Source organism: Salvelinus sp. IW2-2015, linkage group LG1 (genome assembly GCF_002910315.2).
Source record: "Salvelinus sp. IW2-2015 linkage group LG1, ASM291031v2, whole genome shotgun sequence".
NCBI lineage: Eukaryota > Metazoa > Chordata > Actinopteri > Salmoniformes > Salmonidae > Salvelinus > Salvelinus sp. IW2-2015.
In genome coordinates this window covers 41,358,192-41,371,931 of record NC_036838.1, presented here as the reverse complement: position 1 = coordinate 41,371,931, position 13,740 = coordinate 41,358,192, and the positions used below count along the sequence as shown (strand labels likewise).

The 13,740-nt window shown below is 40.1% G+C and overlaps 1 protein-coding gene across 2 annotated transcripts in view; it reads right to left on the bottom strand.

The window, feature by feature from the left end:
* Positions 1-8,266, bottom strand: part of LOC111967716 (immunoglobulin superfamily member 21-like) — a 317,443-nt gene extending 309,177 nt beyond the window's left edge. For both annotated transcript variants that reach the window (XM_023993007.2, XM_023993015.2), the window contains exon 1: positions 7,828-8,266. In XM_023993007.2, coding sequence (XP_023848775.1) covers positions 7,828-7,966 — 139 coding nt within the window. In that variant the 5' untranslated portion in view covers positions 7,967-8,266. The remainder of the gene's footprint in view (positions 1-7,827) is intronic.
* Positions 8,267-13,740: the final 5,474 nt, after the last annotated feature.

The window sequence follows — 13,740 nt, the reverse complement described above, 5'->3', positions numbered from 1 at the left end:
ATATTGCCAAAGATTTCAGGATTTTTGCAATTTTTCTATCAAGGGAGGGAACCAACCTCTAAATTCCACCATGTGCTCTATAGAGATCATGGAAAGAAGCCACAACAAATATTGTTATGTAATTTTTTGGGGTTACTTTTTATTTAATTTTTTACTTTAGTTTATTTAGTAAATATTTTCTTGAAAGTAAAAATCTCACGGTAAGGTTGTATTCGGCTCATGTGACAATTAACATTTGATTTGATTTGAAATATTATGCTTAACTGTTGGAACCCCCTGAACCTTTGTTTGCCTATCTCTGCACCAACAGCTTCTAGAGGAGTCAGAGTACCTTCAAAATCTCACACAAGCCAAACAGAGCAGCAAGCTAGCTATTTTCAACACAGCCTAAAATCAAATCAATTCAATTCAAATCAGTGCAGGACTTCAGGGTAGAGGGGGAAGTTACAGTGCTTTTTGAACTCTCTTGCCCCTGGCATTTACTTATCTCCACGAATCGTAGTTTTTATCCTATCTAAGGCCATTGACTGGGATGGCAGACTGCATTGCATCCATACAGGCCACTTAAAGTTCATCTGCCAGGACTTTCTCTTTTATTTCTTCCTACTACCCTACACAAGAGATGGGTATTATGGCAGCGAGGGAAGATCAATTTGGCATAATGGCTACAGATTCTGTTGCATTATTCACATTGTGGGAGATGTAAGCCCTCTGGTGTTCCCTAGGACCTAAGACAACTTGGCAACAAGTCATCTTGGATGCGGAACCCATTTATGTGGATTCCCTGTTAATAAAATATGTTAAAGGTTAATTAAGCTTTTTTTTTTACAACCAAATCTCTATATTTGATGTAAACGTTATGTTAAAGAAGGGTCCAGACACTTCGTTTGCAATTTCACATCTTTTTGAGAAACTTACCCCAACCAGAGATGGATTTCCTCATCCTTGTTGTGCAGTATGGGGGCTTTTAAAAATATGAACAAAGGCTCAAAAAACACCCAAATATGTCCTTTTGGAAATTGAAAAGTTCTCAATATGGTTTTGCAGGTCTTTACATGTTGTACACATGAAATTGTGTCATTCAAAACTTTATCTGCAACGTTATATTCCATTTTTTTTTTTAAATGTTAGAGGCATGGTTTACCCATTACCTGAAAGGCAAATAGATCTGACACATGCAAATACCCTCTGGGCTTTGGTKGTTTCCTCAGTTTATTTTTAACATGTGGCTCAATATAGTGCCATAAAATATMAAACGGATTCATATGTTGCCGTATCATGGCATGAATCTTTAAAAAATCGGTGATTAGGAACTAAAAACTAAAGTGAGGCMATTCCTCCCAAACTATACCACTATTTGAAGAAGACAGTAAACAAAAATACTGTCATACATTATTGAGTGTGGCAATGTAAGACAAACTCTGTAGGGTCTATTTGATGATAGGAAAATGAGTAAACCAGATGAGTACACACCGGTTTATACAAGTGTTTTTATATGACAGCTGAGCAGCATAATTGAGCAGCAGTTTGGAGCATTGTGTATTGGTGGAATCTAAACAACACATTACAGTTAATTAGGAAGAAGGCTCAAGACCCACCTCCTCTCTCCTCTTCATTCTCTCTTCTGAGTCACAGTGTTCTTTGTGGATTTGTATAGCCCTCTTTTGACATTAAGGCGTCACAAGGCTTCAGCAGGTCCAAATTGCAAGGTTAAAATAGTTCAAAATGTACTTTCTGTGGACAATAGTCACTGGCAATTCAACAGGCAATTATTGTTCTATACTCTAGACGGAACAAAAACATCTCTACTAAAACATTGTTCAGGATATTGTTCGTAACAGATGCCCGCTCTAATCCCAAACATGTTTCCGGAAACACAATGCATGGTTGATGACCCTGCATGTAAAAAAGACACATATCAAATGAATAAGGTAGCTGCGCTGACCATACAATAGCGAAATAAAATGCAAATTAAAAAACACAGAGGGTAGGCTTTAGATTTGTTCATAATCATTTTATATAACTGCTGAAATAAAGCCTGGTGATTGGTTGATGGAGGAGCCACCACAGCCCACTTTCCTGCCAATATCTATTCTTACTTCCTGTGAGTMAAGCCCAGCTGTCACTAGCAGACGAGGACAGTGAACAGGAAAGCCTCAGATCAACTCCAACACACAACTTTTTAACTCCCCACTAAATCTCCCCCCACTGTTATGATCCACTGCCTGTTGGACAGCCTGCCATGGAGCGAAGCAAGCCATCAAAGTAAAAGCCAAAACCAAGAAAGAACGCTGTATTTAAAACTACAATATCAAATATTGAATTATCCGATCACGAGATGTGGGTTGATAAAACTGAATCAGTACATTGGCCTATAACAGAGCAGAAATTCAACTACAGTGCTTAACCACCACACGGTATTTGTGTCTGTGGACTTGGAATAACACATGATGTTCAGTATCCCTGTGCCCTCTGACCCTGGTGTGCCTGAACAGCGATTATTACTCTCCTTATTCCTGTAATGGAGAGATGTTCCTATCAGATCACACCAGCAGCACATCATGAGACCACATCCTTTTTCCTGATTCAAATCAAAACACAGGACTTTGTTCTCCCCACATTGCCCTTTGAACCCATTTCCAGCTGTTTAGAGTTGAGATTTCAACTTAATTTCCTTTTCATAATGGTTTACCAAGACCATGTATCCATGTAATAAGGATGTTATATTACAATACAATATCTAATGAATCTATCAAATTCATAAATCTATCTAGTGGTATTTACAAACAATTTAGAGGAAATTGTATAAAGCATGAAAAAACGCATCACTCATGTAAAATGTATGCTGACAAAATGTGTCCTCTGCATTGATATTGTGTTTCTAATGTATTTGTTATTATGTTTGCATTTAGACCCTGACCCTGTGGAGGAGAGGGCAATGTGGGGAAATAGGATTATGGCTAGCTACTGTAGTTCATTGTAGAAAGTTAAACTCTGCTCTATGACCTGAATAATTGACATGGAATACATTACAGCAGGTTATAAATCAATGAAAAATATCCTTAGGCTTGTGTGTTATCCACAGACTCAAAACATGACAGGGACAGTAATTAAATACAAGTATTTGAGATTCAGCAATAAGGGACGACATTGTGCTGCCACAATGCGCACATCCATATAGATGAATAAAAACATCTCTCCATATGGGGGGTACTTATAAAGAGTGCCCAGCTAGACATATAAACAACCACTAGGCATTCAGCTGCTCTGGCAGAGTTGACTCACAGAGAACAAAAGAGAGCAAAACRTTTAAATGAGAATACACATGCCCATAGTTGGACAATGCTGCCAAGAAACATTGAAGACTAAAGGGCTGTTCTAATCTAAACTACTATGACACCTTCCCCTCGTTCTCTCACCCTCGAACAAGAAGGGCTCCCTTGGGAAAACGTCAGTGAAACGTCAATGGAGGGCTCACTGACTTGAGTGGAGTGGGAAGTGAAGAGTTGATGCTGCTTAGAATGCAGTGGGCCAATGTAGGCATATGGAATTAATGCACTGCATTTTCAGAGCAGCATGAATCTAGTGGCAAGTAGCCCGACATTCCTAACTACGCTTTCGCTAGAAACAGAGTTGTCCCCTGACATTTTGTAGCAGATATGAGTCTGGCTAATGAAATCGTGATGAGGTTGCCCTGCCTGCAACTTCAAAATTAGTATCACCCTCAGCCCTTGAGGGAGTTGCTTCTTGGTCTAATGGTCATGACATTGTTTTCTCATGTGCCAGAATAGGGTTCCGATCCCGCCGGTGACAATGGCGCCCAACTGTGGGACGGTCTTTCATGGGGTAGGAGGTCATAGGGGGTATATGTAGAGGACATGAGCCAGGCTCATGTTGTCGTGATGAGGTAGCCCTGCCTGCGACTTCAAAATCAGTGTCATGCTTGGTTGAATAGGAAAGTGTCAAAGCTTTCACTCCCTCAATTGGTTAAAGGTGCAGCAGCATCATTGATGATTTGCATTCCCTTTCCTTAATCTTTTCGCCTCACTCCACCCACCAGAATCAATTCACTCTGCCCACATTTTTCACTTCACCTCAATTACCTTTCCTTCAAATGAAAACTAATGACTTATAGTATTTTGCCTCCATYCTTTGCTTTCAGTGACCAATTGATTAGACTGCTCAATCACTATATTTCAAATTTCTTATGTGTTCAAACCTTTTCTGAATGGAATAGGACAGTAAAAAGGCAGCCTATAGATTGCATCTAGGTATTAAAGATGCACTATGCATAAATCGCTCCGCCATTTCCTGTTTGCTAAAWTTCTAATAGTTAGACTTATTTCAGTTTATGTGATAAAACAAGCAAGTATAGTGTAGAGAATCATTGTACCATCTAAATTGCTGTGAAATATATATTTTCCATAACCCAAAATATTGTATTTTCAGCTGTTTGAAGCTGGTGTACAAAACCGAAGRGTAAAAGAGCAGAAACTAAATTTAAGAATGAAACATAGAAATAGCACACAAAGAACAGATCTACCACTTAGACTTGCTATCAATGAGAATCATAAATATACAGTACCAGTMAAAAGTTTGAACACACCTACCCATTCCAAGGTTTTTCTTTATTTGCACTATTTTCTATATTGTAGAATAATAGTGAAGACATCAAACCATGAAATAGCACACATGGAATCATGTAGTAACCAAAAAAGTGATTAACAAATCTAAATATATTATATATTTGAGATTCTTCAAAGTAGCCACCCTTTKCCAGGTTGTCAGTTTTGCACACTCTTGGCATTATCTCAACCAGCTKCATGAGGTAGTCACCTGGAATGCATTTCAATTMAAAGGAGTGCCTTGTTAAAAGTGAATTTGTGGAATTTCATTCCTTCTTAATGCGTTTGAGCCAATCAGTTTTATTGTGACAAGGTATGGGTGGTATACAGAGATATCCTTATTTGGTAAAATACCATATCATGGCAAGAACAGCTCAAACATGCAAAGAGAAACGACAGTCCATCAKTACTTTAAGAATGTCAGTCAACTTTGAAAGTTTCTACAAGTGCAGTCGCAAAAACCATCAAGCGTTATGATGAAACTGGCTCTCACGAGGACCGCCACAGGAAAGGAAGACCCAAAGTTATCTCTGCTGCAGAGGATAAGTTCATCGGAGTTAACTGCACCTCAGATTGCAGCCCAAATAAATGCTTCACAGAGTTCAAGTAACAGACACATCTCAACATCAACTGTTTAGAGGAGACTGAGTGAATCAGGCCTTCATGGTCGAATTGCTGCAAAGAAACCACTACTAAAGGACACCAATAAGAAGAAGAGACTTGCGTGGGCCAAGAAACACGAGCAATGGACATAAGACCGGTGGAAATCTGTACTTTCGTCTGATGAGTCCAAATGTTTTATTTTTGGTTCCAACCGCCGTGTCTTTGTGAGACTACAGAGTAGGTGAACGGATGATCTCCGTATGTGTGGTTCCCACCGTGAAGCATGGAGAAGGAGGTGTGATGGTGTGGGGGTGCTTTGCTGGTGACACTGTCTGTGATTTATTTAGTATTCAAGGCACACTTAAGCAGCATGGCTACCACAGCATTCTGCAGCGAAGTGCCATCCCATCTGGTTAGCGCTTAGCGGGACAATATTTTTTTCTTCAAAAGGACAGTGACCCAGCACACCTCCAGGCTGTGTAAGGGCTATTTGACCAATAAGGAGAGTGATGGAGTGCTGCATYAGATGACCTGGCCTCCACAATCRCTCAACCTCAAACCCAATGGAGATGGTTTGGGATGAGTTGGACCACAGAGTGAAGGAAAAGCAGCCAACAAGTGCTCAGAATATGTGGGAACTCCTTCAAGAAAGCTGGAAAAGCATTGCAGGTGAAGCTGGTTGAGAGATTGCCAATAGTGTTCTGTGAAGAGGCGACTCCGTGATGCTGGCCTTCTAGGCAGAGTTGTCCAGTGTCTGTGTTCTTTTGTCCATCTTAATCTTTCATTTTTATTGGCAAGTCTGAGATATGGCTTTTTGGCTTTGCAACTCRCATCCCGGAGTTGCCACTTCACTGTTGACGTTGAGACTGGTGTTTTGCAGGTACTATTTAATGAAGCTGCCAGTTGAGGACTTGTGAGGYGTCTGTTTCTCAAACTAGACACTCTAATGTACTTGTCCTCTTGCTCAGTTGTGCACTGGGGCCTCCCACTCCTCTTTCTGTTCTGGTTAGAGCCAGTTTGTGCTGTTCTGTGAAGGAAGTAGTACACAGTGTTGTACGAGATCTTCAGTTTCTTGGCAATTTCTCGCATGGAATAGCCTTCATTTCTCAGAACAAGAATAGACTGASGAGTTTCAGAAAAAAGTTATTTGTTTCTGGCCATTTTGAGCCTGTAATCAAACCCACAAATGCTGACGCTCGAGATACTCAACTAGTCTAAAAAAGACCAGTTTTCTTGCTTCTTTAATCAGAACAACAGTTTTCAGCTGTGCTAACATAATTGCAAAAGGGTTATCTAATGATCAATTAGCCTTTTAAAATTATAAACTTGTTTTAGCTAACACAACGTGCCATTGGAACACAGGAGTGATGGTTGCTGATAATGGGCCTCTGTACGCCTATGTAGATATTCCATTAAAAATCTGCCGTTTCCAGCTACAATAGTCATTTACAACATGAACAATGTCTACACTGTATTTCTGATCAATTTGATGTTATTTTAATGGACAAAGAAATTATTTTCTTTCAAAAACAAGTCAATTTCTAAGTGACATCAAACTTTTGAACGGTAGTGTATATATAAATCACATTTCTATGTGAATTTTGTCAGGTGGCCTAAAAAGTTACATATTGCAGCTTTACGGAAAAATGTGTGCTTCAATGCTGTAGAATCTGGCCAGATCTTTGAGTGTCAGACAAATAAACGAAATCTACTCTAACAGTGACTGTGCTGTAGCCTAGTTTGGCTAAATAAAAGTTATTGATCTACATCTTAAATGTAAGCCTAATGCAAGACAACAGGAGCCCATGGAATAGCCTTCAATTGTTTATAAAAAAATATGCAGCAGTACACAATGCCTTGATCTTATGAGAAAGTTCCAGTATCCAGGCAGTTTTTCATCCGTTTCCTACTCCCCATTATAACTATTATACGTGGGAGATAARTAAATGTACCAATTGTCTTCATTCACTGTTATTTTGTTATTATTAGAAGTCTGGTCCTGGCTGTATTCATGGGCTATGGAGAACACTTGAGCTAAGGCTGCATTCAATGTGAGTCGCCCAGGAGCCTGAAACATAACGGTAGCCTATAGCTGAATGCCATAATTCACAGGCAGCTAATCTGTTAGCGATCAGAAGTAGTAATGATAACAATCATAATAAAATAACAAGAAGAAGATAATTACTTGATTTCACACTGTAAAGTTTATGGACCATTTGCAAGAAATACCATGATGTGTGATGCACACTTCCTCCATCTATGCTTTCCTTTACCAAACCCTAGTACCCAACGATACCATATCTGAGGATGCCAGCAGTCAAAACTGAAGCTGCGGAGGAATACCATTTTAGGGTCTTCAAGGAAACCATTCACTTTATCGGAACGGGGAAAAGTTGAGGCAATTCTATGTGCATGCATATTGAATGCTATGGTTCATAATATGAGYGGCCAACATTTAAACTGTTTCAAATRTACATGGACTCCGCCATCTGCCTTCCACAGCGTCTCTGAAATTATGACCTCACGAATTCTTAAAATGTGAGAGGCTTTTTTTATTCAACTCTCACATACTGTCTTTTATGCATAAATKATGACTTACCAACGGCTAAATCCAGCAGATCTGCGAACAAGAGGAGACACAAAGAGAAGACAGTCATCTTTCCCTTATTTTGCAATAAATCCCAAACTCCATCTGCGTTTACATGCTCCCCATTTGTCGGCTGCGTAATCCCCACCATTCCAAAGGTGTGAGATCGAGAGGTGCCCACAAACTGTTCATGATGCAGTTCAAGTATAAATAGAAATATGATAAATTCGTTCCAAGTACACTTAAATTACAGCAAAGAGGACCAATAATCGTCAAATGAAACGGTTCCTCAACTGCGTAGAAAAATATTTTCCTGCTAGACAATCAACGTTAAGCAGTGCAGTCGATGATTAGAAAAAAATGATATAGGTTGGATGAAATTCTATGCTTCTCAGTCAATGCTCTTCTCTCTCGCCCGCGCGCTCTATCCTCCCGCCCTCCAGCACACACGCAAGCACACAGTCACTCCTGATCACTCGCTCTTTATTTCAYACAATTTTCCTTAATCCTACCCTGGCTCTAAACCCTTCCCCCTCKAATTCTGTCCACTAAACCGATTTATTTCTGCAGGATTTTGTTTTTCTTTAGTGGAAAGGTTTTTAAAGATCATTATAACATCCTCTATACTGCAACGCCTTATTCTACTGTACATTAACGCAATGAAATGGGATAGTTTCAGCATCTTTAGCTGGCGCTATACTATAGCACCATCACCATGAAAAACTATGAATTAATCCCGAAGTGCACCTTGCCCCTATTAAAAAAACAGAAAACCTTTTGCCCCAATATTTGCATTTTAGTAGCCTGCGCAAAGCTCCTAATGCAAGTGTAGGATTATGTCAGTTTCTCTCCCCTCCTTTACTCTTTATCATGAGTWTGTCCCATGATCAAATACAAATGAGGTATGGATGTTATTGTGAATTTAGTGTCCACACATACKTTATTTGTAAACTCTGCATTTGGCCAATTCTTGAAAATCATCCACAATAGATTGAATAAGGCATATGCATATGTTATCCTCTATGCACTCACTGCAGATGCTCACAAAATGTCATCAAATCAGCAGAGTTAGATTTTGAACTCAGAGACAGCGTTGCTACTGGAACAAATCTAGATGAAATTGTATGTTCTCACTGTACACAAACAGACACCTGAAGTTGCTTCAAGGTTCACATAATGCAAAATGTTTGTAGGGTTTATCCTATCCTATGTTCACTTCCACCCACAGACCAGGTTGTAATCCCCAATATTATTGAGTATACAGTATGCACTCTGATTTTTAGATAAATAGCAGTAGCTTACAACAATGGATTTGGAGCAAATGGTGGCATATTTGATTCTCTTTGGTCAGTGGATTGTATAAAGATGTTTGCATTTTGAATGACCTTGCCTATAAAACAAGGAGAGAGAATACATAAAAAGAGAAAAATAGAAGGAAAAAGTTGTCATAAATGGCTAAAGACAGTCTTATTCCCTGGAGCATTTAATTGCACTGCTGTAGAGGAACTGGCCTCAGTGCAGAAGAGGCTGCTGTCTGGGATAAGGTCTGCAGTACTAATGCACTATCACACATCTCTAGAGGGCAGTGTCAACAACAATTTATTGAGGCAACAGAGCTGAACGTGTTCCTGTCCATATGGCACCTGCCCCATGAACAAAKAGGGGTCTGCAGTCTCGAGGGGATACACATCTTCTACTGTTGTCATGTATGGTGTGGCCAGCACAGGTTTCATACCAACAGAAATTAAGTTAGGGTACACAAAGGGATGCCTTTGGTTCGATAAGCCGTAAATGGTGTTTATTCCTTTATTTGTGGACTGAAGGATAGCAGGGGAGAGTCAGACTGACACAGAGGTAGATAGGTAAATAGGGTTAAGTCTAAATCCTGTTTTATTTTGTCCCAGATACTTTCCACTGTATTTATTTGTATCTATCTTTAACTGAGTTAYACTGGTCGGAAGACATTCTCTGTTTTCATTGACACCTGTACTAAAAATGCACTTGTACTGTATACCACATRCATAGCAATAGCATGTCATACCATCCTTTGCCACTCATCAATTTTTTTTGCTTCAGGACAGAAAAAACGGAAAATACAATGCATTAAGGAAGATTTGTTTCCAGGGTCTGTTTAAGGTGATGCTACAGAGCTTTTGTATAATTTCAACCAGTAGTTATGAAAGTAGCGCTCGTGAGCAAAAACGGGTCAGCAAAAATGTTGCACAATTGTGTACAACGTCCTCCATTTTGTATGATATGTTACCTTCTGTAAAAAAAATTGTTGTGCAATTGGTATGTTAYGAATTTGTAAGTGCTGAAGATCCCATTCAATCTCTTTAAGCAGTTACATCAAGGTTTCTGAACGTCATGGCTCAGTTGGAAGAGCATGGTGCTTGCAATGCCAGGGCTTTGGTTTCGATTCCCACGGGGGACCAGTATGGRAAAAAAGTACTGTATGTATTCACGCACTACGGTAAGTCGCTCTGGATAAGAGTGTCTGGTAAATGTTATTATGATATTTTGCTGCTGGTTGGAACACAATAATAGTTTAGATTTTTGCACCAAAGAACACATTCTATTCTCAAAAGCAAGGGCATGTGTACAGTACAATATGGCTCTGTCCTTTCCTCCCTCTTATTCCTGAAACTCAGCGGTTTGAGGTTCTTATATGGTGCAAGTGCTCATTTTCAAAGAGATTACAGCACATATCTGTCTGAGGCAGAATTGCATGGATATTATGCATGGGAGACGACTCAGAAGTCTTCCAGCAGGAAACATTGAAATGTGCCCTTACCATCACCACCGATTAGGGCTGATTTCTGAAAATGGGACGAGAACAGGCTTGAGGGGTTGACCAGGTTAAAACCTGCTGTAGACATGCTGGAGCTGCAACATTTTATGTCATGCAGCCTGTGTAGGTACAGAYAATAAAACCTTGATGTCAGCTTAAGGTATTTCCTAGAGCTGCTACCTCACATGCTACCTCTCACGACCTGTAGAAAGATATTGTGCTATAGTCATGTATATTTGATTGAGCTGTGGCTATTTGGCCAACTGAATTAGTTTGTATGACCTCTCGGAATTTGAAAGATTACAGGATGATCTAGATCTATAAAAAGCATTCACAGGTACTGTAAGCATTACAGATGCACTTGAGCACATGCTGTACTATAGTAACCTAATGTTATTTTCTTAATAACAATGTTAAAGTCCTGAATCACAGGACGTGTCACTGGATCAGCCTCCCACTCCTCCTGGTTGAGTTGGCCTACATGAGGACTCTCAAGAACACATGTATCTCTTTGTGATGTCAGGTGGGGGTGGAGAGGACGGCAGRGGGGCTTTCTTAAGGCAAGATTCAATCAATCTTGCTATAGCAATGTTTACTCAGAGCCTTTGTTTACACAACAGCTGTTTGCACACATACACTTCTCACTCTGACAACTGAAGGTCTCAACTGTATGTGAGAGGAGTCCATGTACTGCTTTTATAGTGTCTTAMACAAAATAACAAAACCAATGTATTTGTCTACGGGGAAAGCAAAAAAGCAAAAAAATGACAATTTTGGTTTGATTGAACTAAGCCCTTAGTTAAGCTCACAGTGCCAGCTGAGCTCAGAGTGGATGTGATACAATATATACACTGAGTGTAAAAAAACATTAGGAACACCTGCTCCTTCCATAACATACAGTAGACTGACAAGGTGAATCCGGGTGAATGCTATGATCCCTTATTGATGTCATCTTAAATCAACTTCAATCAGTGTAGATGAAGGGGAGGAGACCGGTTAAATTGAGACATGGATTGTGTATGTGTTAAATTCAGAAGGTGAATGATTTGATTTGAAGACAAAAGATTTAAGTGCCTTTGAATGGGTAGGTGCCAGGCACAAGGGGCCGGTTTTAAGGTTCTCAGAACTGCACGCTCGCTCGGGCATAGATGGGTTAGATATTATTTTTAATTGTCATTTGTTAATCTTTAACTGAATGTGTTTCACCATGCCTCATGGGGTGTTTGGTCAGATTTAAGATCTTCCCAATGCATTTTTGCAAGGTGCTAACTGCTATTTCATCAGGAAATTGATGTTGTGCGGTTAACATTACTAAATAGATGTCATAAATGATTAGACGTGATCCACTGGAAACATAGTATTTACATAACGTGTGTTGCTAAACAGATAACAGGCATGTAACTAACTGCAGGACACATCTTCTATATGTGTGCAATGCACTGCAAGATAATGCTAGCAAGGCTCCAGACAGAAATAAACCTGGATCACAAGACGGATTTTGACCAACAGACCAGCTTTCCTGAAGGTCACCTTTACATTAGTCTCACTGAGTGCCTCTTAACAGTGGCCCACTGTCCATTSAAATGGATTGAATTATACTGAAATGTACAAGAAAATAAAATGCACTGGGCACAGAAAACCCTTAAAGTTGAGAAATACCTAAGAAAAGTGAACTGAGCCTTATGGGGGATTTATGTTTATTGCCTATTATTTCTCCCAAGGTCATGGCTCATATGTCTTCTCAGATGTYTGTCTTGTTGTAAGCAAAATTCTGAGTCAAATTCTATGTATTTGTTGGATATTTCCTCTACTTCTGAGCACTCTATTTGATATTTGAAAAATACAACAAGAGTTGTGTGTCCCTAGACAAACTTTGTGATGCACTCACATACATGGAGTGTCACATGCTAAACAAGGACAAGAGGACAGAAGGCAGGACCGGAAACCTGACAGAACAACTGTACAAATCTTTTCTCAGAMAATATTCTACCGAATGATAGAAAACCTGCAACTTACAAAATGTAGCTTCTAAAATGTAATGCTTTTGAAAAAAACTGTCAATGTTAAGTACCGGGAGTAGGCGTCCCACTAGAGCAGGGGTCGGGAACCTATGGCTCCCGAGCGGGTGTGGCTCTTTTGATGATTGCATCTGGCTCGCAGATAACAAAATATTTCACCTTTTTTAATCCATTCCATCGATTTTCACTAGCTCATTGTCTTTACAGGGGCTGCAGGCGCAATTTGTCCATTATTTTTAATTAAATATACATGCCTACGTTGGCCGTTGCTAGTAAAACAGCGTAAACGCCTCCTTTTGAATCAGTCTGCTCGGTCATACTCAAGCTAACCCTTCGACGCAAGAAGAAGGCGAAAATAAAAAAAGATGACGAGTATCGTACATCTTCAGGACGAATGCGACCGAAAGAATTCGCCTTTGTGAGAGAGCCAGGTTCTGCGGTGTGGTCCTAAATTGCCAATACAAAATTACATCGAATGCCAATGGTCGAATGTAAATGCGCCTAGTCGACACGTCGCCATGCTACCTTTGCTCAAAATACCTGCCGGCCGAGACAGCAGAGAAGAAAGCGTGCCAAGAGCTACTGGAGGCAGCGTGCAGCTAGCCAGAGCAGACTCCGACGCTGTGACCCTGGCCGCGCAGGTGCACTATAATTCCCGCTAGGCTTTGCTGGATCTTTAGCAATAATGGGAACGGGAAAACATTCACAAGATGCGCTATGCTAAAACGTTGGCTGGATGTAGCCAATGAACTTTTTGATGATCTCCGAACGAAGACAAGATAATTAAAACGGATACAAGGACATGGCCTCTGTCGGCAAGACTGTTCATGATCGTACATCGTATGGCAACAAAGTGGAGGGAAACGCAATGCAAGGACATAAATGCAGCGCCGTTCTTTTTCCCTGGCTTTTGGATGAGTCAACAGACGTGAGCCATTTGTCGCAGTTCAGCGTGATTGCAAGATATGCTGTTGGTGACCACCTGCGCCCGAAGAAAGTCTTGCAGTTCTGCCATTAAAAGGGTCCACAAGAGGTGAGGATTTATTAAGTCTTTCATGGAGTTTGCTCAACAACGAAAAAATCTACCTATGGATAAACTTCTCTCAGTGGTGTACT